The 22548-nt window shown below is 38.5% G+C and overlaps 2 protein-coding genes and 1 long non-coding RNA gene across 3 annotated transcripts; 1 reads left to right on the forward strand and 2 right to left on the reverse strand.

Moving 5' to 3' along the window:
* Positions 1-1045: 1045 nt before the first annotated feature.
* Positions 1046-12907, reverse strand: arhgap22a (Rho GTPase activating protein 22a). Its single transcript, XM_087802723.1, has 10 exons — positions 12788-12907; positions 9252-9448; positions 7846-7933; positions 6176-6304; positions 5900-6110; positions 5510-5642; positions 5369-5442; positions 4322-4443; positions 2809-3772; positions 1046-1660 (listed from the first exon to the last, which is right to left on the reverse strand). The coding sequence occupies exons 1-10, from the start codon at positions 12819-12821 to the stop codon at positions 1450-1452; spliced, it is 2163 nt and encodes a 720-aa protein (XP_087658849.1). The 5' UTR covers positions 12822-12907; the 3' UTR covers positions 1046-1449.
* Positions 2200-16511, forward strand: LOC148069732 (uncharacterized). Its single transcript, XR_015712998.1, has 4 exons — positions 2200-2233; positions 9496-9622; positions 9722-9873; positions 16432-16511. It is a non-coding gene; the product is annotated as an uncharacterized LOC148069732 (long non-coding RNA).
* Positions 15630-22548, reverse strand: LOC148069733 (uncharacterized). Its single transcript, XM_087802724.1, has 10 exons — positions 22292-22548; positions 21348-21483; positions 21177-21287; positions 20979-21111; positions 20579-20757; positions 20451-20524; positions 20226-20388; positions 20048-20130; positions 17404-17594; positions 15630-16854 (listed from the first exon to the last, which is right to left on the reverse strand). The coding sequence occupies exons 1-10, from the start codon at positions 22413-22415 to the stop codon at positions 16366-16368; spliced, it is 1683 nt and encodes a 560-aa protein (XP_087658850.1). The 5' UTR covers positions 22416-22548; the 3' UTR covers positions 15630-16365.

Raw genomic sequence — 22548 nt, forward strand, 5'->3', positions numbered from 1 at the left:
TTTCTATATAGAAACTATTGAATTCAATAATTAAACAATCTAATCCTTCAAAACAAGAACATTTCAGTAAATAAATTAAGCTTCAACATTTGAAAGTTTAAACTATCTAATATTCTTATGTCACTGTTTTTCCATGAAGAGGTTTTCATTGTTAGATTAACATACTTTTATATTGAGAAAATTTGAATACGATAACTTTATATCATGAAATTTGTCCCTCTATGATTGACAGGGACAACAATGTAGAGCTCAGGTTTAAATAAAGTTGTATTCTTGAATCAACACCATCATCATCATCTGGCCTCCTCCATGATTGACATCTCTACATCAAGGTTCTTCTGCAGCGGCCCGTCCCCCTCTTGTTGTTTCAGTTACTACTCATTAGATCGCCGACGCTCGATTGGTCGACTTCATCTCACTTGAGTCTGAAGAAGCTTTGAAGTTTAAAGGTCAAAGGTCTTCAAGAAGCTTAAGTCCTGCTTGAGGTCAAACCTCCCAGCATGTGATGACCTAATGCTTACATTGTCAACAACACTGGCAGGCAGGAAGTAGCAACGTAACAGGTGTTTGTAAACGTCGAAGGAATGTTGGAGCGAGAGCTGAGATTAGTCCAATACTGGGTTAAAGTACGGTGGCTGGTATATGGAAGTATATCAGTTTCATCATATTGACTGATTTTTTTTTCTCATAAATATGTTGTTTTTTAAGGCATTGTATTATTCTTTTTGGAATAACTGAATTCCATATTTTCTATATTTAAAGGTTGAATTTGTTTTTATTGAAACTTTGAGTTTAATATATTTTTTTAAAAAGGTTCAATGTTTTCTTTAGTTTGAGTAATTGAATAAAAATAGAAATATTATTATTAAATAATAATAATATTTTTTAATTTTCCAATTATTATAAAAAAGAAAATTGCAACCTTTCAAATAAAAGTGATTGAATTCAAGTATTTAAAAAATTGCAATTCTTAAAATAAACTCAAAATTTTAAATTTTAAATGCATTCAATATTCTGTTGGCACTGATATACTTTCACACTTAAGTGCAAAAAAAATCTACAAAGTTCGAGTTCAGACCTTCTATGCATCAAATTCAAATGTATTTGATTAAATATCTTCGATGACATCACAGGATACAATGTTGAGGATGAGTGCTCAGCGTCCTACAAGAAGCTGTTACTATGGCGATAAGGCTGTTCATGGTCTTTGATGGATGACACAATAAATAATCTGCTACATTATCTACTATTCTGTGTAGAACTTTCATTTTTTCGAGAGAGGAAAACTTGTTTTTGGTCCAGAGGAATCGTTGTTTTGGCACCGGCACAGGTGGAGTAGGCACTGGAGCTTGAGAAGGGCGTGATGAAGCAGCACTGGAGGTATTTGGTCTTTGAAGCTTTGAGGCTGGCGTGTCCTGTCAGTGTTCCAAAGCTCCTCCAACTGTCCATTCAGTCGGTCCGTGTTGTTAGATCTCCTAGGGTCTGGAAGAACTCCTCCATCTCCTTCTGCAGGAGAACGTTGCGGCTCTCGGCGTCCTGGTTCGCCCGCTCCGAGTTCCTGAGTCGGATCTCCAGCATGTGGAATTTCTTCTTCTCCTGGTCCAGCTGCTCCTCCAGCCGTCGCACCTGGGACTGATACTTGCTGCAGGATTCTTCCAGCCTTGACGATGAAAAATACAATATTAAACACTGCAACATCCTGATGCAACCATAAGCTCAAGAGGGGGAGATTTGAGCAACATCATACCAACATACTTACATTGCATTTAAAAGACTACGAATTAAAAAATATTGCATTTATAAAATATATGTCTCAATTATTGGCAAAAGAAACCCAAAATCATTTATTTTGAAATATTAAAATTTAAAATTCAATTATTAAAACCCCCCAATGAACCCGTTCAATATAGACATCATAGAATTAAATGATTCAAAAAAGAATTCAATGCTAGAAAAAATAATCATCTTTTTAAAAAGAGGCCAATCTCATGTTTGAGCTGATCATGTTTTGATGTTTTCCATAGTAGTACTATATAATGCATTTTACGACACTATGTAATGTGTAACTATGTAGTAATAATAATAATAATAATAATAATAATAATAATAATAATAATAATAATAATTCGTTCTAGTTTGATCGCCAGACAATGATTAGTAATGTCTGGATCGATGGTGCAGTGATCAGATGTTTTGGCTGCAAACGCGATGCTCCTCTGAGATCCCCTTTTGGGTGAGTAATTTCATGAAATAAACATAAAAAGTCGAAACTGTAATTCGTGTTTTTGTTTAATGTTTTGGGGAAATAAAAATCTCAATAATATTTCGTGATATAATGGCCACAATGTTCGAGCTACTTCTGTTAGCTAGCTAGCTAGCTGCTAGCTCTGCTATTTGAAGCATCAACAAAACGTTTTTGAAATATTAATGAACTTTTTATCTTTGTTTAATTAAGTGCTTGTATCATGTTGTAGCAGTGTTTCAATGAGCATGACACTTCGATTTCAATTTCAAATCAAACATATTAATATTAAAAGAAACAGCAAACTATTACACATGAACGAAAGTGTGAATAAATACAGTTGATTAAAAGTGAGCGAAAATACAATTAAAATGTGAAATAATTATATATAAAGTGTATGTTTTGTGTGTTTAATATTTTTACACACATTTTAAAAATAATAATGCTATACTAATACATGTTTTTTTAACTTTTGTGGTTGATTTGTTATTGAATTCTTCAGAATAATATGCGCTTCTTAACGTAGTGATGTAGTATCGTGTGTTGAATTGAAGAAACAAACTTACTTCTGAATACAGCTTTCGAACGTTTTCCTCTGTTTCTTGAGTTCCTGCTTGAGCTCGGTCACCATGTGAAGCTCTTCATTTGGTCCGGTATCATCTTCATCCTCCGCTCCGCCTTCATCGGCAGTCGCGCTACCATCCTTCTCTTCTGTTTCTGGACCTTGCTCTGGTTTCCTCCCACCGTCGTCCCCCTCGGGCTCAGACAGCGGGATCTCGAAGGCGGTCCAAATGGTGGAGGAGTCGGCTGGCAGGCTCAGACTTGACGGGGCCACGTTGTCGTAGGCGGAGAGTCGGTGCGACGGTTGGAGCCCTCGATGAGCGAGGGGCGTCAGAGGCGTGGCCTCGTCCCTCTGCGGGTCCTTGAGGGAGAGAGTGGTTTCCTTCAGGGAGAGCGTGGAGTCCTTCAGACACAGGTTAGAGTCTTTGAGTCTCTCCCCGGACGAGGTGGTGCGTCGGTGAGCTCGGAGCGATGACAGGCCGTTCATCAGCCAGTTGCTCCCCCCAGCTGCCGACACGTCTCCTGCTGACCCCCCCATTTTTACCCTTGACCCCCCAGATGCTGCTCCGCCCTTGATAGAGCCCCTCCACGCGGGCGGGGCTTTCGGCTGTTTACTCGGGCTCACTTCACCTTCTCCCTTCCCGTCACCGGGCTCCTCCTCGGACTTCTCCTCCGTCTGACTTTTGCACATTCCTTCATGCTCAGAGGTAGTAGGACTTGAAGCTGCAAGGGTTTGATCCAGACAAGGCGTGGAAGGTCTTGATCCCTCTCTGGAGGTTCTGGAGGTTCTGGAGCTGATCCCTGAGGAGGACTGGGTGTCGTTCTCTTGCACCATCCATTCCACTTTTCCCTTTACGGTCGATCCTTGTTCCTGCGTCAGAACCGTTTTGGCTTCCACTTCCTGACGTTGGTAGAGTCGCTCGTGTTCGCTGATCAGGATCGTCATGAGATGCTGGACCTGAGAACTTCCTTTGGTACAAAATGAAGAATGTTTGGAGCTGTTAGTGCGCCGTGAATCCACTATTGTGGATAATAAAACATGATATGCGTTATGACGGCTTTGTAGATAATATAACTTTAACTTTGTTTTTGTACTGTCATTCGCATGCCAAAAAAACAACCAAAGTTAAAAAAATGTATTATGTTAATGTGAGTAAATAAGTAAGTCATTTTTATTTATATAGCGCTTTTCCAGACCAGGGTCACAAAGCGATTAAACAATCAAAACAATATTCAATAAAGTATATACTTTAAAGGTCAAGATAAAACTGATAACACGACAGGAGTTACAGAAAATCAAGGTGTTTATTGTGTTTATTAGGTATTGTAAAGCCAATATTATTACAGAATTTATTATTATTAACACTCTTCATCTATTCTGTTGATGGCTGACAAAACAATAAGAGAAAATAAATGGAAAAAAATGGTCAATACTCGAAAAAGTAACATTTGAATAGTTATGTTTCAAATAGGAAACATGGTCTTTCACTGAGAAATATCGTTTAAGGCGAGTCTCACCCTCCATCATGGTAACTGGATCCTCCACTCGGGGCCGGAGAATATTGGGCCCGAACACGGTGGCCAGGTTCTGAACGCTCATTTTGTTCTCATTAGCGTGGGATTGGACTTCATATAGAAACCTGAGCAAATGAAAGGAACACCAAAATCAATTCCCACAAAACACAAAGTCCTTGTTCAGAAAAGACACACAGTCTTTCCTTGTTTCCTTAGAGGAAAACAAAGGTTTCTTAGAATTTAAACATTTTGAGGATGCTGGTGATTTAATAGAATGTGTCATAAATCATAGAATACCCTGATAATATTCAACTTTAGCCTCCTTTAATTCTCAATTCTGGACTAAAATTGAGAGTGATCTGTAGCAACGTTTTATTCTGAGTGTATAATGCAATGTCCTCAGAGACATACTTAACATCAGGTTTGGATATTCAATCTATTTTGACAATAAATATATCATTTATATATTTTGGAAATAAGAAAAAAGGAACATGTTCTAAAACTACAAGATTTGTAGAGAGTTGCAAAAGAAATATGAACTAAAACATTTTCTTAACCACCTTAAACTTGATGAGTTTTGTAGTTTAACTCTATCAGATGTACTCTTTAAGGTAAATTCTTCAGAAGGGGCCACACACATGGTACTAGCAGACACTAAACGAGTAACCCCGGGGCCTTTTCAAAGCCATATTTTTTGTGTAGTAACCATCTTTGGTTTTGTGTTTTCTTTCTTGTTGCTACATTGGTAATTATTGAAGAGTCATCTAATGTGTTAAACTCATGGATGTAAATATGTTGCTGTTTAAAGTTTTACTCAGTTAAACTAATGTTGAAGGAAAGGAATTGGTTTGATGATGGCGAAAAACAAAGAGAAAACATGTGAGCGATACTTTCGCTTTCAAGGATTGAAATTCAGGGAAGTAGAAGTCAAGTTACTTTTAGGTTTTCTGTATGTTTCATAGCAAGTTTAGTCCACAAGAATGTTTCTTTAGTTCTCTGACCATGCTGCAAGAGGTGAAACAAAACAACCCACACAACCCTCGAACTCACTTGCAGATGTATTCCAGGAGATGATAGTTGACCTGAGGAAGATGATCCACTTGCTTGCAGAGCTCCACGACCCCCTGATGGTAACTTAAGGTTAATCACAGACTGACACTTTAAGATGGTCCATGCTTCATGCAGACTCACCATTTCTTTGTCCTTGGTGAGCAGCTGAGCACACGAGAGAAACTGTGTGTATTTAGAAAAAGGGATTACAGGCTCAGGCAGCTCCCGAAGATAGAGTTTCAGCAGCGACGCCACAGTGTGGACGTCCGTGGTACTGTAAGAGCCAAGGTCATGAATATAGTTTAATAATATTTGATATCAATAATTAAATGAAGATGAGTTTTACCATTTACCAAAACATAAATGCATTAGATAAGAGATGCAAAGTTGTTTTATCAGTGACATGAAATCATTTTAAACAGAGATCAAAACTAAAAGTAAAATATTTTTAAAAACATCATATCACATGTGTCCAATAAAAACTGAAATAAAAAAAATGTGTTAATGGTTGAAACACTCTCTGAGGCTCACCTGTCAAACACGGGCTTCTCTCCGCGGTCGAATGCGTCCCGTAACTCTCGCACAAGGTTGGTTTGTCCAGGAGCCCGGAAAAGTCCTTCCTCTTCAAGGCCACTGTCGCGTATAAAACATGCACATTGCTTAACCAACACTGGAACCTGGCCCTGGGGTCCAGTTTGTCCTTCGTATTGCATCGTCTCCTCCAAGTGTTGCCCAAAGACACCTGCAGACACAACGATTGTAAACTCATGGAAAGGCAGTCCTTTTTCTCTGTGGTCCAGCACTCACCTCCTCCAAGCGGGGCCCAGATGGCTCTCCGTATAGCTCGCACCCACTCCTCCATGTCACTCTGAGAGTTCGCCATCAGCAAGAAGGATTCATGACTCACAGCCGTCCGATCCTTGTCCACGCTTCCTCCTGAGAACACCACATTATGAATGAAAGTAATGTCTGGGACAATTAAAGTGTTTTTGGGAACCTGCTGTCAGAGGTTCTGATGGACACAGGCAGTCGGAAATAGGTTTTTTGTTTAGTAGGGTCTCTGTTTAGGTCGTAGCTTGACCCTCCTCTAGACTGATCTTTCATTTTATTCTCTTTGAAGAATCAGTGGGTCATGTTTTGACCTTCTATTTGTCCTAAAGACACTTCCTTGAGTCACCTTCAGTAGTAGGTCTGTTTAAAAAATATCTGTGCTTGCAGTAACGTCCTCCTGGTGCATTGTGCATGTCAAAGAAATGACCCAGAAAATCCTTCAGTCCCAGTGGACTGCAGCACACAGCTCACCTTCTCACACTTCCTTCTGGTGGAGGAAGACTCAGGCTCTATTGTTCCTGAGTCGGAAAGAATATTATGGGTAGAATTGTACGATTTTTCTGGCATCCACATTTGATTCTGATGATGGTGCTAAGAGGCTGTGTTGGATTGTCAGGCTTGTAGTACAACCTGAGATCTACTCTGAGAATGGAGCCTGTTTAGGTCTTTGCACCAGCAGCTGAAGTGATCAAGAGGTTAACAAAGGAGTTGATCCCTAATTATGGTCTGCCTTATGGACAGCATTAGCTGTCCCGATGGTGCCACCTTTTTTTAACATGGATCTGAAGCGGTTCGATACATTGCTAGTAGCCGCTATCAGAACCCAAGAAGACTTTGGGTCTTTTCCAGCTGTTGCCCGGACTGATCAGTACAGGAAGTATGAGTCTTATTAGAATATTATTTTTGATTGTTGATAACGTATTGAGGTCTGTGGATCAGAATCTACTTATGGTTCCTCTCACATGGTTCAGGACCAGAGGAGAGAAATCCTTCCAGACTGTTGCTCCTAAGCTTTGGAACGATCTTCCTCTCTCTCTGTGTTTGATGAAGTCTACTGACTCCTTCAAGAAACATCTTAAGACGTTTTTATTTGTTCAGGCTTTTCCTTGATTTTCTGGAACTCCTGTTGTATTATCAGTTTTATCTTGATCTAATTATCTCTGTCGTAGACATCCTATCAAAAAATTACCAAGCAAAATCCTTCAACATTATTATATTACGTTATTGGAAGTATTAATAATTATTAAGTAAGAAGGTAAAGGTTATTTGTAAAGCGCCTTTCTAGACCAGGGTCACAAAGCACTTTACCCATCAAATACAATACAAATTTAAAATACATACAAGGCCAAGACACATAAGAAAAACACAGGAGTCCCAGAAAATCAGGGAAAATCCTGCACAAATAATAATGTCTTAAGATGTTTCTTGAAGGAGAAGTAGATCCATCAAACACAGATTTCAAATTGTTGATGTAAGCTTTGCTGCTTGTCTTTTATTAAATACTTACATCTTTATAGGTCATCTTATCAAAAATGAATATTAATCTACTTTGATTTGAGACAGCAACCTGGGGGGCCACGCTTAATGGCATGGTAGGCCAGATTCGGTGAGTCTGTGCACTGGATTCTTATCGTGTTTCGACCCACCTGGAACAATCTCAAAGAAGTGGCGACCGGGTTCATCTGGATTGGCCGGCACCTCATTAACCTGACTGCCCTGGAGAGGAATACATCCCTGGAATCCAAATAAACAAAGTGTCATTCCGACAGAGAGACAGAGTTTACAGCTCACTACGGTTGTAATAGTGGCAAAGAAGGGTCCGGTTCTGACTGATGGTCTTCAGCACTGACACTATCACACTCTGGCGTTTGTCCAGCAGAAGAAGCTGGTTAAGAGTGAGGAAGGATGACTAAGGGAAACATGTCTTCCTCTCTCCTCGCCACTTCCTGATGTGCTCACATTTCTCATTCCTCTAACGTGGTTGTGGCGACTAAGTGCTTTTTAGCAAGACCACACTGGAGATGCTGACCACACTGACGGTAAGGTGGGAGCGTGTCGGGGCAAAAGAATGTGATGAATTCAAATGAACAAACAAGGATTTTGTTTTTAAACCAAACTAAAACCAATTTAAATCAGAGCTGTCTCAGTGGAAGGAGGTCTGGGCTCCTGTAATCTGCCTGCTGGAGGGAAACAGATGGATCGTTCCACTGTTTTAATGTCAAACTAAAATTTGGTTTAACTATCAGTGTCACTGCGTCAAGCTAATGCAGCAACTGTCTAGCTCAACATTTGTCTCGTCTAAAGACTATCTTTTTTTATATTATAATTTTATGGTCTGTGTCTGTATTCTCTATATCAAAGCCACCATCATTAAAATCAGGCCTGGACAAAGTTTGGCCTGGGGGCCACATGGGGCCGTATTACTGTCTTAATCCAGCCATTGTGAATTATTTCTGTCTGAAAGGTGTCTTTTTGTTACACATCATCATCAAGACACTCGTTTCAAGAAACAAACCTGTGAAAGTAATAATACTGAATATAATGCCACATCAAACTGGTCTGCGGACCCCTGGTCTAAATTATTGTATGATTTATATGGAGCATCATTCAATTAAATTGACAGAAAAAATAAATAACATCACATTTATTTAAAAAAAATTCTAAAAACATTCAATATTTTGTATTCTATTTTGACTTGGTTACTTTCATTTTACTGCTCTTCACAACAGAATGAGTACAGATGCTTAGACGAAGAAGTGACTAATTAAAATAAATGTTATTAAAGTTAAATGTTATCATCAGGTTTGTTGTCTGACATACAATAGGGTCTTCAGAATTTAAGATTGTTGAATTTAACATTTCAAATGTTGAAAAACCTCTTTTTATATATTATATATATATTTTTAAGTATCTAAATCCTTTTGCATTCAATCTAAAATGTTGGTATAACAGTTCCACCAGACGATACCAAAAGAGTACGAAGCTACTTGATCCAACTTTCAGCCAATCATGCGACACATACTGAGACCAAACATAACTTGAGCCATCATACCTGGGCTTTGGTCTCATCCTGGTCCTTGTAGAAGTAGAGAGCTTCAGTCCTCAAGACAAACCAACGTAGCTGCCAGTTCTTCATGATGCTTCGCTGTCTCTTCAGCCACCCGGCCTTCAGAGCCTTCTCCTGGTCCAGAGGGGAGCAGGGCCTGGAGACCCGGGACAGCTCCCCCAGCACCATGCTCTTGGACCTCGCTGTGTTGAGAAGACATTCATTATGTTTTTTCTTTTGTGATTTACAGCGTTCTATTGACAGACCTGTGACCAGCCTGACCTCGCATTCAGAGCCACACTTAAGAAGAAGCTTCCATTTTGTAGCCGCTCCAGAAGAATCAATACTTTCATTGTGTGTGCAGGATTATAAAACAGGTGAGCTGCACATGGAGGCGGCTGTTTGGGATCAGATTGGCTTTAAGAGTTACCAACCGATGGAAGCATTGATTGTATTTTATCAACATATTCCTGCAGGAGCAGCGAAGGCCGGAAGATCCCCGGGGATCTGTGAGGAGAAGCAGGCGGAGAAGCAAACAGAAGGACGAGCGAGAGGCGAGGAGAGAGAAATCAATGGCGTCTCTTCATGTTAATTGCATCTGGGTTTTCTGCTGAGGACAGCAGGACAGGTAACCGTGACATTCAGAGCTGAATCAGACCACTTTTTCTCTCACGCAAGAATTCATCATGAATATTTCATTTCTTCTACGTCACACCACTAGCCATGGCAACAAACCACCATCATGTTTGAAAATAAATATTCCTTAAAATGTAAACATTCTGTACATTAACCATCGTGCAGTTTTCCCAAGATTCTCTGCAGGTGTAACTTCAGTCTGTGATACTGACTGCGTTACACCAGGATCACTACAAAGGCAGACGCAGTGGGAGTTTTCTGCGCCACTGAATTAAATAAATTCACCCCTTCACAACATTTCATGACTTCAATCTTCTTCTGAACACCAAATAAGCAGTTTGCAACAGACAGCTGGCTGGTCCAATCAAATCTTTAAGTGATACAGCTCAGTGGGCGGCGCTTATGACAAGCTATGGAAGTATAACAGTGTCGTCAGAGTATTGAGTTCATGAGTTAAACATTTCAAATGTTGAAACTTGATTGGATTATTGAATCAATGCGTTTTTTACACATAGTTTGATATTCAAATTCCAATAAAAAACGAAATTTATATTATATTTTATATATTTATATTTTTTCATTTGCAGTTTTTGAAACTGAGTTTCTGAAAATGTTGGTATTATATTATACTAATACTAAGAATATTATGATAATTCTATTCAATTAGTTAAAATAAATCAATTCAACCTTTCACTTTCACAAATATAAACACATTAAATCTTAAGTTTCAATGTTTAAAATGTTAAATTCGAACATTCAATATTCTGATGAGACTGTGATGTGGCCGCTTTGTGTGGATTTTCTAACTTGGGACCTTCACAAACATGGTTTTCTGTGAGTGTGTAGTGGCAATAGAAAGGTAGGTCAAAGGTCAACGGACAATAATATTTAACAAGAATCATGAGTGAACTGATGACGACTGAGTCTCATCACTGTCACTTAATTTTAGCTTCATCAATAGAGTCAACATTGAAGATCTGTTTATGGACTGGGATCTACCCTTTGTTGATATTAGTTTTACATTAACATTAGAAAATAAATGCACAACATCCAAATGGCAAAATCAAAGCAATCCATGTACATCTGGATTACACATATGTAACAAGATTACATTGATATAAAACAACTTCTCACATATATGTTAAAAAAAAAGGTTTGGTGTAAGGGTTTGTCATTTTAATTTTTTAAATATATCGCTGCATTTACTCATCGCAGAACATGATCTACCGAATCACATGACTTGTCCAATCTGCGACTATCTGGAACGATTTGTGTGAATAAATAAATATGTGCAGCAGCAGCAGCAGTGAGAAGCCATACAAGTGACTGGCAAGACCTTACAAACCTCCCTTAATCCAGAATACACCAAAGAACGCCAAATTACAGTCCCTTTTAAGTTTGAACATATTCAATTAAATTAAATTTCATAAATAAAATCCATTAAAGAATTTTTGAGAGAAAACAAACACCACTCATTGACAAAGGCAATAGATCTCTTTCCTTGCTATAGTCTTCAATTAAATTACATGAGATCACTATTTCCTGTTCACTTCCTGGAGATGCACAGGATTTTGTTCTGCGATTTTATCTTTTTGCTAAGTGGTTTTAACAACAGGATGGAAGAGACATTTATATTAACGTCACACTTTTATTTGATGTGTGCGAATTTGTCTCTGGATCAAAACCAGCATTGATTCCCTGAAAATATTTTGTTTGTTTTTGAGTCAGGTTTAGTGTTTTTATTTGCTTCTAACTAGGGGTGTAAGAAAATATAATAATAATCAATATTTTTTTACTATTCCAAATAAATCTTTAACAGCACTGTATCTACTTTTTTTGAATAGTTATTTTAAAAAACATTTGTTATGACTATTTCAGCTATGTTCTTGGATTTTGAATCACAGTTTATCTTTATCATAGTTCTTTTACAGATTCTAAAAAATGTGTATAAAATTAAATAATACGATTTTTTTTAACTTTACAATTAACATCTTCACAATGTTTGTTCATTTTTGTGTTAAAAACCTCCGGCCGCTTCATGGCAGCCAGCAGTCATTACATCCTCCACAGCTAAAGGAACAATTAAATCAGGTGATGACTGAGGACCAGAGGATACAGTGGACTCCAGCAGCTTTTAAAGCTGATGTTGGGACCTATTTTGGTTTCAAAACAAATGAAAGCAGTTACAACTTCATCAAGAGTCATGTGTTCTATAAATTCTGCAACACCAGAGTCAAGTACTCGACAATACTAGAAATACATGCTTGTTACTACAGTATCACATTATATATCACTATATATCATATTGTTGTATCGACAGAGTCTTGCCAATTAACAAATACCTAGCATTAGTGTTAGCCCAAACTTTGTTTCACAGAAGTCTCTTCCTAGATCAACACATTGTGCACACATGTACATGTTGTGTGTGATCGGTGATAAGTGTGTTGACTTGTTGGTAAATACAATAAGCAGTGGTGTCGTGAGGCGCTCCTCCTGCTGCAGCACATCTCTGTTGTCTAGCAACCGGTGGCTATAAGAAGCAGCACATAATCATGCTTTGCTCATGAACGGCTTCCACGTTGGTCACATGTTCAGACTTCAGCGGTCACCGAAGAACTATGTTTGACAGTCAGCTGTTGGGATTTGTGAGGGAGGAGAGGAGAGTCCTGCATTCCTGCGACTCGCCCACCTGCTCCGACGCCCTGGACTAATTGAGACGTGGCCAGGTGTCGACGGGAATGCCGCCGCCATGTTTACTACTAAGTGTCATCGTAGCTATCGGGTGTGGTGCAGGAGGGTGTAGTCGTGACGTGACATCACACAAATCGTGGACAAAGTGAGAGAGTTGATCTGAAATCTGCTCGATCGCCAGTCACGGACACAAAGAAGTGAGAAAACTGTCTTACCCCGGCGTGCCTGCTTTATCTTGGGGCTCAGCATGGTTACTGTTGCTGTGCTGCTCCCTCTCACAGAGACCCGGCCGCATCCATCGACACACACACTCACACACACACACACACACGCGCAGTCCTACAGCTGCCTCGCCCTGTTACTCCTCATCCTCCTCCAGCATCCTCCCAGTCTGATTCACACACACATCCACACACACTCTGGGACGCACTTAACCTCACACTCTCTCTCCTTCCTCCCCTCCTTCGTCTTCCTTTCTGCCCCACCGGCCTGGCAGGCTGTTGTTCTATCTAAAGCCCAGCCCACTCTCCCATTCTCTCCCTCTCTCTCTCTCTTTTTACTCCCCCCTCCTGTCATCTGTCTCTCTGCCTTCTGCTATACAATCAGTATCAATTTCTCACCGTCTATAAATATTCCTGGCTCTGCCTCTGTCTTGTCACCGGTTTCTTCCCCCCAGTTGTCGCACAGTTTTCACACACACTCGTCCTCCAGACATGTGTTTTCAGATGTTTGATCGGAGTCTCCTGTGAGACGCCCGTTTGTCAACACTGAGCCTGAACCTTCTAGGAGAATTTATATTCACATTTGAAAGAGCTTAATATGAGATTTATTCAGAAATCTTTCCCACTTCATCACCTGCTATTGATGTTTATTTTTTATCATCAGTTTAGTTCATGTGGAGATTTTAAGCAATAATCTTTAATCAAACAATTTTCTAACAATAATCAAACCATTTTCAACTGTAAACAAACAATTTTCTAACAATAATCAAACCATTTTCAACTGTAATCAAACAATTTTCAACTATTATCAAACCATTTTCAACTTTAATCAAACATTTTCAACTGTAATTAAACAATTTTTAACTTTAATCAAACATTTTCAACTGTAATCAAACAGTTTTCAACTATAATCAAACATTTTCAACTGTAATCAAACAATTTTCAACTATAATCAAACATTTTCACTGTAATCAAACAATTTTCAACTATAATCAAACAATTTTCAACTTTAATCAAAAAAAATTCAACTATGATCAAACAATTTTCAACTATAATCAAACAATTTTCAACTATAATCAAACATTTTCAACTATAATCAAACATTTTCAACTATAATCAAACAATGTTCAATTATAATTAAACAATTTTCAACTTTAATCAAACAATTTTCAACTATAATCAAAAAATGTTCAAGTGTAATCAAACAATTTTCAACCAAAATCAAACCATTTTCAACTGTAAACAATTTTTTTTTTAAACAATTTTCAACTTTAATCAAACAATTTCCAACTATAATAAAACAATTTTCAACTTTAATCAAACAATTTTCAACTATAATCAAACATTTTCAACTGTAATCAAACATTTTCAACTGTAATCAAACCATTTTCAACTGTAGTCAAATAATGTTCAATTATAATTAAACCATTTTCAAATATAATCAAACAATTTCCAACTTTAATCAAACATTTTCAACTTTAATAAAAAATACGATTTAGAGATTGAAAGGATCAGAGAAGAAAGTTCTTATTGTTCATACTTTTATATTTGACTGAACTGACTATTTACTTGAATGTATGGTGTAATTTAAAGTTAACTTTACAAATAAAATGAAATAAATTACTTATTTACCTATTTAATTATTACTTATTATTAATTCCAGATAATATAATCTTTAATTAATGAATGTCATTTACGTCATGTGACATATAGATTACAACAACCAATATTATAAAATTATTTTGAGAATGTAAAACCGCTGAAAATTTGATAAAAAGTAAAAAGCAAAAATAAAATGAATAAAATAATGTATATTTTTTTTCAATTTTGTATTAAATATTCATGATAAAATAAACATACAACTGATTTGATTATTTTCTTCCAGACGCCACAATATAAAGTAATTGAACAGTGAAATACATGGTTTTTAAAATTCGATTGACCCTAAGCCTGGTTTTAGCTGCTCCTCGTTGCTCTGTGGCTGTTTTCTCCTCCGACTGTGTCTCTACTGACATTATTTCACAACACAGTCACTATCACGTCCTGCACAAAGGCACTATAGAGCTCTCAGCTCACTTAATTGATAATTACAAATGACATCCACATACCCACTACTTACATCCACATACCCACGGTAAAATGGCCGCTCTGGTTGTCATAACAACACAGCCATGATGGTCACCAGAGGAATGCAGATGAGAGCCGGTTCAGATGAAGGAGAGGGACGCCAGGTTTACTTGTCATCCACCAAAGCCAAAAGACTGATTTAATCTTGAATAATCCCTCAGAGAAATAAGTGACTGGTTCTCCATGCACATTGTTCTGGTCTCTTACTAGGGAAGTGTGGAAGGAGAAGTGAAAACTGCTGAATGCTGCTTCACGCATTATTAGAGTAGCACTTTTTATTACTGTATATTGCCTTTCATGGTTTGAAAAGGTCCACAATATCACAGCCTGCTTTTTAGTTACGTTCTGAGAATGTTTATTAGCACAAAATTGACATTTAGTTTGTATTTCAAGTATTCTATTTACTTTAAAGATAAACCCTCTTTGGTGGAATGTAATTTTAAAATGAGTTCTTTTTATCATCCGAAAATTTCATTCACTTAAGATGACCTTAGTTGATCGGGCGTCTTCTCATAACTGACTGAATGATGCATTTGTGGGAATTTAAAGAGGTCAAAGTTCATTAGGTTACTATATTAAGCATGATTCTTGTAAATATAACATTTTTGTCAGTTCATTTTTTATGTATTAATGTTTAACCCCCCCCAATCAAAACAGCGGAGTCGAGTTCTGAAAGAGTAAAATAAATGTCATCATGTTAGGAAGGTTTCAGTCACATCACAGTTTATTTCATCAGACATTGTTACTGTAGTTTTGAACATGCATCGGCTCAAGGTTTGTGTAACATAGAAGCTCATTTCACTTCTAGAACAGCCTCAGAGACAAAAATATACTGATATGGTGTATAAAAGTTTTGTTACGACATTCAAATGACACTTGGCAACAAGGCCACAGTAAACAAGATTCTTCTGCTAGAAATGCTACATCTATGGAACTAAATCAGTTTCATCAGAATATTGATTTGTTTTACTTTTCAAATGTTAAACCTTTGATTACATTTTATTGAAAATGTTTTTTAAGCATTAAATTGCTTTTTAGAATAATTGAAATTAAATAAATGGTTGAATTTGTTTGTTTGTTTTTTTAATCATTCATTTTAAAGTTGTTTTTTTACTTTAGTTTAATATTCACTAATTCAAACATTAATTTCTATTTTTTTTTACTCATATGTTGGCACTATTATGCCCAGATTTTTATACTTAATGTAAAAGGCTACATATATTTCCAATAATTAAAAAAAATAAAGTTTCTTTATACAAATTATAGCATACAATTATTCCAAAAATGATACAATAATAAAAAACAACAATAAAAATGTTAAATTCAACCATTCAATATTCTGATGGCACTGATCTACTTCCATACATCTACTCTAGAACAAAATAAGTGTCACATTGAAGCACAACATGGTCATGGCAGTAGCTGTTTAAAGTCAAAGAGAAAACTCAAATGTCAATCGCCGTCTTTTCTTTTCCCACATGTCCGCGTCCGACCCGTCTCCGCCCTTCCAGGAGGAAGGACAGAACCGCCGTCCAGCGCTGCATCATCGGCTTCCGCCTCACAGTTGTCTCACAGTGCCTAAAGTATGTGGTGGTTTCCATGGCGATGGCATCAAACTGCTCCGTGAGTAGCCACACCTCCCACAACAGTGTCATCCCGTTCATGACGGCCATTATGACCACCCAGAATTCCTCCGCCATCACCCGTAAGCAGGAGGAGAAGCCGAGCCCACCGGTCGGCATCCTGTCGTATAGGTAGCTGGTTGTCATGGCAACAAAGAGAAGATGAGCGATCACCATGGCGACGATGAAGCAGAGGAAGCGGCGGTGGTTGTCCCGGCCGACGCACTGGTTGAGGAACAGACAGTGGTGGTCGTAGTCTCTGATGCAGACGTCGCACAGCTTGCAGTGTTTGGTGAAGTCAGGCTGGAACAACTGATGGTGAGAACATGACAATATTAAAGAGTTACTTTGACCTTTTCTTTGTCAACAACTTGAAATCTCTGATAAGCTTTGACATCATTTTAAACAGTTTTATGTCAAATAATCGTTACACTTAAATTACTTTCAAATCATCTTTTTTATTGCAAGTTTTCAAATGGATCCTATTTCAATAAATGGGTATAAAATAAAATAAATATTTTTCAATATAATTAACATTTCAATTAATATGCGAATAATAACTTTTATTTTTGTGCTGCATTTTCTTTGGTCCTCAATGTAGCCTAATGGTCTTGTTTTTGTTTTAAATTCCTTTCTCTTTCCAAATCAGTTTGACTATTTTAGGAAGTCTTGCTGAAGCTGCTGAGTAACATAATGTATGCCCTTGATCTTATTACATTATCAACATGAACGTTAATCTCCTTTGATTTTAAGTCAACCCCTCAGCGGGCCACACAAAATGACTTGGCAGGCCAGATTTGGACCCTGAGCCATGCGTTTAACTTATTTTATTCAACGTTTGTTTTCTCTAGAGTTGCTCACCTCACAGTAGGGACAGAATCTATTGGGGCTCTCATTCTTCTCCACCAGGTCAGCGATGCAGGAAAAGCGAGGGTCAGCGTTTGTGCTGTCGAGAGTTCCGGGGTCCTGGGTCAGAATCTTGAAGAACAACCCAAACACCAGCAGGAAGTGGACCATACACATCTGGACCAGAGCACTTTTAGGCCACACACTTTCAGATGGTTAAGGTGGAATATGGTCTGGAAAAGCGCTATATAAATACAAATTACTTACTTACTTAAATATATATATATACAGTGCCTTGCGAAAGTATTCGGCCCCCTTGAACCTTTCAACATTTCGCCACATTTCAGGCTTCAAGATAGAAGATTAAAGATATAAAATTTTAATTTTTTGACATGAATCAACAATAAGTGGGACACAATCGTGAAGTGGAACGAAATGTATTGGATAATTTAAACTTTTTTAACAAATAAAAAACTGAAAAGTGGGGCGTGCAATATTATTCGGCCCCTTTACTTTCAGTGCAGCAAACTCACTCCAGAAGTTCAGTGAGGATCTTTGAATGATCCAATCTTGTCCTAAATGACTGATGATGATAAATAGAATGCACCTGTGTGTAATCTAGTCTCCGTATAAATGCACCTGCTCTTTGATAGTCTCAGGGTTCTGTTTAAAGCGCAGAGAGAACCATGAAGACAAAGGAACACACCAGGCAGGTCCGAGATACTGTTGTGGAGAAGTTTAAAGCCGGATTTGGATACAAAAAGATTTCCCAAGCTTTAAACATCTCAAGGAGCACTGTGCAAGCAATTATATTGAAATGGAAGGAGTATCAGACCACTGCAAATCTACCAAGACCCGGCCGTCCCTCCAAACTTTCATCTCAAACAAGGAGAAGACTGATCAGAGATGCAGCCAAGAGGCCCATGATCACTCTGGATGAACTGCAGATAACTACAGCTGAGGTGGGAGAGTCTGTCCATAGGACAACAATCAGTTGTGCACTGCACAAATCTGGCCTTTATGGAAGAGTGGCAATAAGAAAGCCATTTCTCAAAGATATCCATAAAAAGTCTTGTTTAAAGTTTGCCACAAGCCACCTGGGAGACACACCAAACATGTGGAAGAAGGTGCTCTGGTCAGATGAAACCAAAATCGAACTTTTTGGCCACAATGCAAAACGATATGTTTGGCGTAAAAGCAACACAGCTCATCACCCTGAACACACCATCCCCACTGTCAAACATGGTGGTGGCAGCATCATGGTTTGGGCCTGCTTTTCTTCAGCAGGGACAGGGAAGATGGCTAAAATTGATGGGAAGATGGATGGAGCCAAATACAGGACCATTCTGGAAGAAAACCTGTTGGAGTCTGCAAAAGACCTGAGACTGGGACGGAGATTTATCTTCCAACAGGACAATGATCCAAAACATAAAGCCAAATCTACAATGGAATGGTTCACAAATAGACGTATCCAGGTGTTAGAATGGCCAAGTCAAAGTCCAGACCTGAATCAAATCGAGAATCTGTGGAAAGAGCTGAAGACTGCTGTTCACAAACGCTCTCCATCCAACCTCACTGAGCTTGAGCTGTTTTGCAAGGAAGAATGGGCAACAATTCCAGTCTCTCGATGTGCAAAACTGATAGAGACATATCCGAGCGACTTGCAGCTGTAATTGCAGCAAAAGGTGGCGCTACAAAGTATTAGCGCAAGGGGGCCGAATAATATTGCACGCCCCACTTTTCAGTTTTTTATTTGTTAAAAAAGTTTAAATTATCCAATAAATTTTGTTCCACTTCACGATTGTGTCCCACTTGTTGATTCTTGACAAAAAATTTAAATTTTATATCTTTATGTTTGAAGCCTGAAATGTGGCGAAATGTTGAAAGGTTCAAGGGGGCCGAATACTTTCGCAAGGCACTGTATATACTGTATATATATACTTTATATATATATATATATATATTTACATTTTCTAAGTTTTTAACATTCCAAAAAATCTAAACAAAACCAAAGAAATGCCACAAAACCAAAGTTCCGGCGGACCCTCTTAACATCCTCACAATGGGGTAACATATACATATACAGTATGTTAGCAATTCAAATGTTGAAAATGAAAAAAAGGCAAGGAATAACACTTTGGTTAGAAAAAGGTATAAAATATCTGAAGAAAATTCCGACATCATAAAAAAAATATGGTTAATGTTTTTCTTCATTTACTTTAGTTTTTTTAATGTAAAAAAACAATAGGGGGGCTGAGGAGAAGATAACGTTTAACAAGATCTTAACAAGCTTTTGAAGATGTGATTTTCTGGGGTCTGAAAAATCTGGTTAAAAAAACAACATATTTTCAATTGAAAAGGTTGCCTAAAAAAATGCCCCAAAAATAATTATTTTAATTATTTTTAAGTTATTTGTGAAGCGCTTTTCTTTAACTATTAACACAAAACACAGTTAATATGTACTTTAAAAGTCCATCACAAAGGAGTCCCAGAAAATCTGGCAAAAGCCTGCATAATGTCTCTAAATATAGAATAAAAGCAAAGTTCAGGTCAATATTTTGTGAACGAAAGAAAGTTACTGGCATTTCTAAAAAATCTGGAAAAAAAACCCTACATTTTCCAAAAAAGTGTTTTTACAGGCTTGTTGTTTGAAGGATATTAGGCATCAGTTTTCCATAGAAGCAGAGCACGGAGTGCAACAGTCCAGCCAGCAGCGTTCCCAGGTAGACAGGATTGGGCAACCTAGAAGAAGGACAGCAGCAGCTTTCTGAGTGAAAGATAAACAAGTATGATGGTGTTTTCGGCTAAGACTGTCTTCAACATGGACAAGGTCAAACCTCTGGTACGTGGTCATGCGGTGGTACTGTGTGAAGATACTTCTGGCCAGCCAGGGGAAGAGGAGACCACAGGCGAGGCCGCCATACCCCCCCAACATGGCCGCTATCAGCAGGATAGCCGCTCCGCTCAGGCTGGGGAACAACAGCGTCCAGTAGTACAAGACTGGAGGTGAAAGCAACATTCAAGTCACTCGTGGTTCTGAAGACAGTCAATAAATGGTTTACCGTGAGACTCGCTGGGCTTCTGGTGTTTCGGCTGCCTCACGTACGGACTCAGTAGTTTGGTGAGTTGCTGGTGTCTGCGGAAATGACATATATGAGGATTTCTCTGGTTTAGACCACATCAGACTCACCTGAAAGTCTTGCCCTGCCTGCACAGGTCCAGAGGCGTGAGGCCGCTGTGGTTCTTCTGCTGGATCAACCCGCATCTGGACCTCTGCAGAAGCGTCCAGCACACCTCCAGCCCACCCCTCTCCGCTGCCACGTGAAGCGCTGTCCCCCCCTGTTGGTCAACAGCCTCCACAGAGCATCTCTGAAACAAACCCATACTTTTTTGGGGATTTAACTATTAAGACACAAATATCCTACCCATAATATAGCGCAATCTCAAAACGATTTCAAATTAAAAAGTGTTAATATTTTGTTTACATTTTTTTACCAGGTAAGGGAATCATCAGGTAGTAAATGTATGGACAGTAGCAGCAGTTCAGGGCCACACCTTGTCCACACTTTGTCTTATCATGGAAATCCTACCTGATCTCTCAGCAGGTATCGAACCATCTCTGTGTTGCCAGTGGAGGCAGCCAGGTGAAGAGGTGTCACCAGGTACTGGTCCGTGTCTGTAAAGCGGAACATTCCAGTCTCCCACAGGTAATGCACGGCCACGCTGAGACACACAACACCACGTCAGACTCATTGACACACACACAGTGTGTGAGTCGCTCCACTCACAGGTTGCCTCCAGTGATGGCGTGATGCAGAGAAGTTTTACCCTGCAGGTCTATGATGCGCAGGTCTGCCCCGAACTGCCTCATCTTGTGAATGATGTAGATGTTTCCTTGCCTGGAGACGATAAACACACGTGTTGTCCTAGCGATCAAACCCCAAACTCAGCTGTGTTACCGGCAGGCGAAGTGGAAAGCCGTCTGTCCCGCATCACATGTTAAGTTAGGGTCGGCTGCGTTACACAGGAACAGGTCAACGAGGGCACGGTTGCCATGTAGAGCAGCGAAGTGGAGCGGAGTGAAACCACCCCAGCCTGGACCACAACAAAACACACTCTTACTACTTATAACTACTGTATGTGTTTGAGTAAAAAGAACATGTTTGTTTCATTCTATAAACTACTGACAACATTTCTCCAAAATTCAATATAAACATTTCATTTACAGCATTTATTTGCAGAATACTGACAAATGCAATGTTTTCAGACCTAAAATAATGCAAAGAAAACAAGAACACATTCATTTTAAAACACAACGGGTTTCAGGTCTGAAGATCGGGTATTATCTAGTGTTCCTCCATCCACACATTGATATAGTTGTGTGGCATGGAGCATTATTCTGCTGGAAAAACAATCCTCGCAATTGTATTCATAGCAGCATATTTTTTATTGTGTTTTATATAGTCATTGTATTTTTGTGTATGCATTACATTTAAATATGAATATATTTATTTCGGGTCAGACATGAGCAACCCTTTCAATGTATTGATTCTGTTGAATTAATTCATTTTATTGTCATTCTGATACATCAAGATCTGCGTCTGTAAATATGAAGAATTAAAGACAATGACACTGAAAACATATTTGGATTAAATAAAGAGGAACTGAGTGAAAAGGAACTGTTTGTTTAAAAATAAGTACTTGTTTCTGCAGTAAATGAAACTTAGTTATAAATAATAATAATAATATTTCTGCGTACACGTTTATAAAGACAGTTAAAATACAGTTGGTAAAAACTCGGTAATAACGTTCCTAGTGTTATAGCTGGTTATAAACTACAACGACATGTAAATATATTACTATGTTCATGTGCAACATTCATCTAGACTGGAGGATATCTCACCTTTGAGTTGCAGCACAGCTCTGTCATCTGAGATGAAGTGTAAACACTGATCCACGCTTCCTTTCTGGATACAATCAAAAATGTCTCCTCCGGCGCGCGAGCCTGCAGACATCTGGAGCATCATCAAAGCTCGCCGCTATCACCTGACCTAAACAAACACGATCGAATCTCTACACTCCATCATCGTGATGCGAGGATATATTTCTCAATTGTTCGCTTGGATTATATATTTTTTTCTTCTTGCAGCGCTGACTGTC

This window comes from Callionymus lyra, chromosome 11, assembly GCF_982586985.1.
Source record: "Callionymus lyra chromosome 11, fCalLyr1.hap1.1, whole genome shotgun sequence".
NCBI lineage: Eukaryota > Metazoa > Chordata > Actinopteri > Syngnathiformes > Callionymidae > Callionymus > Callionymus lyra.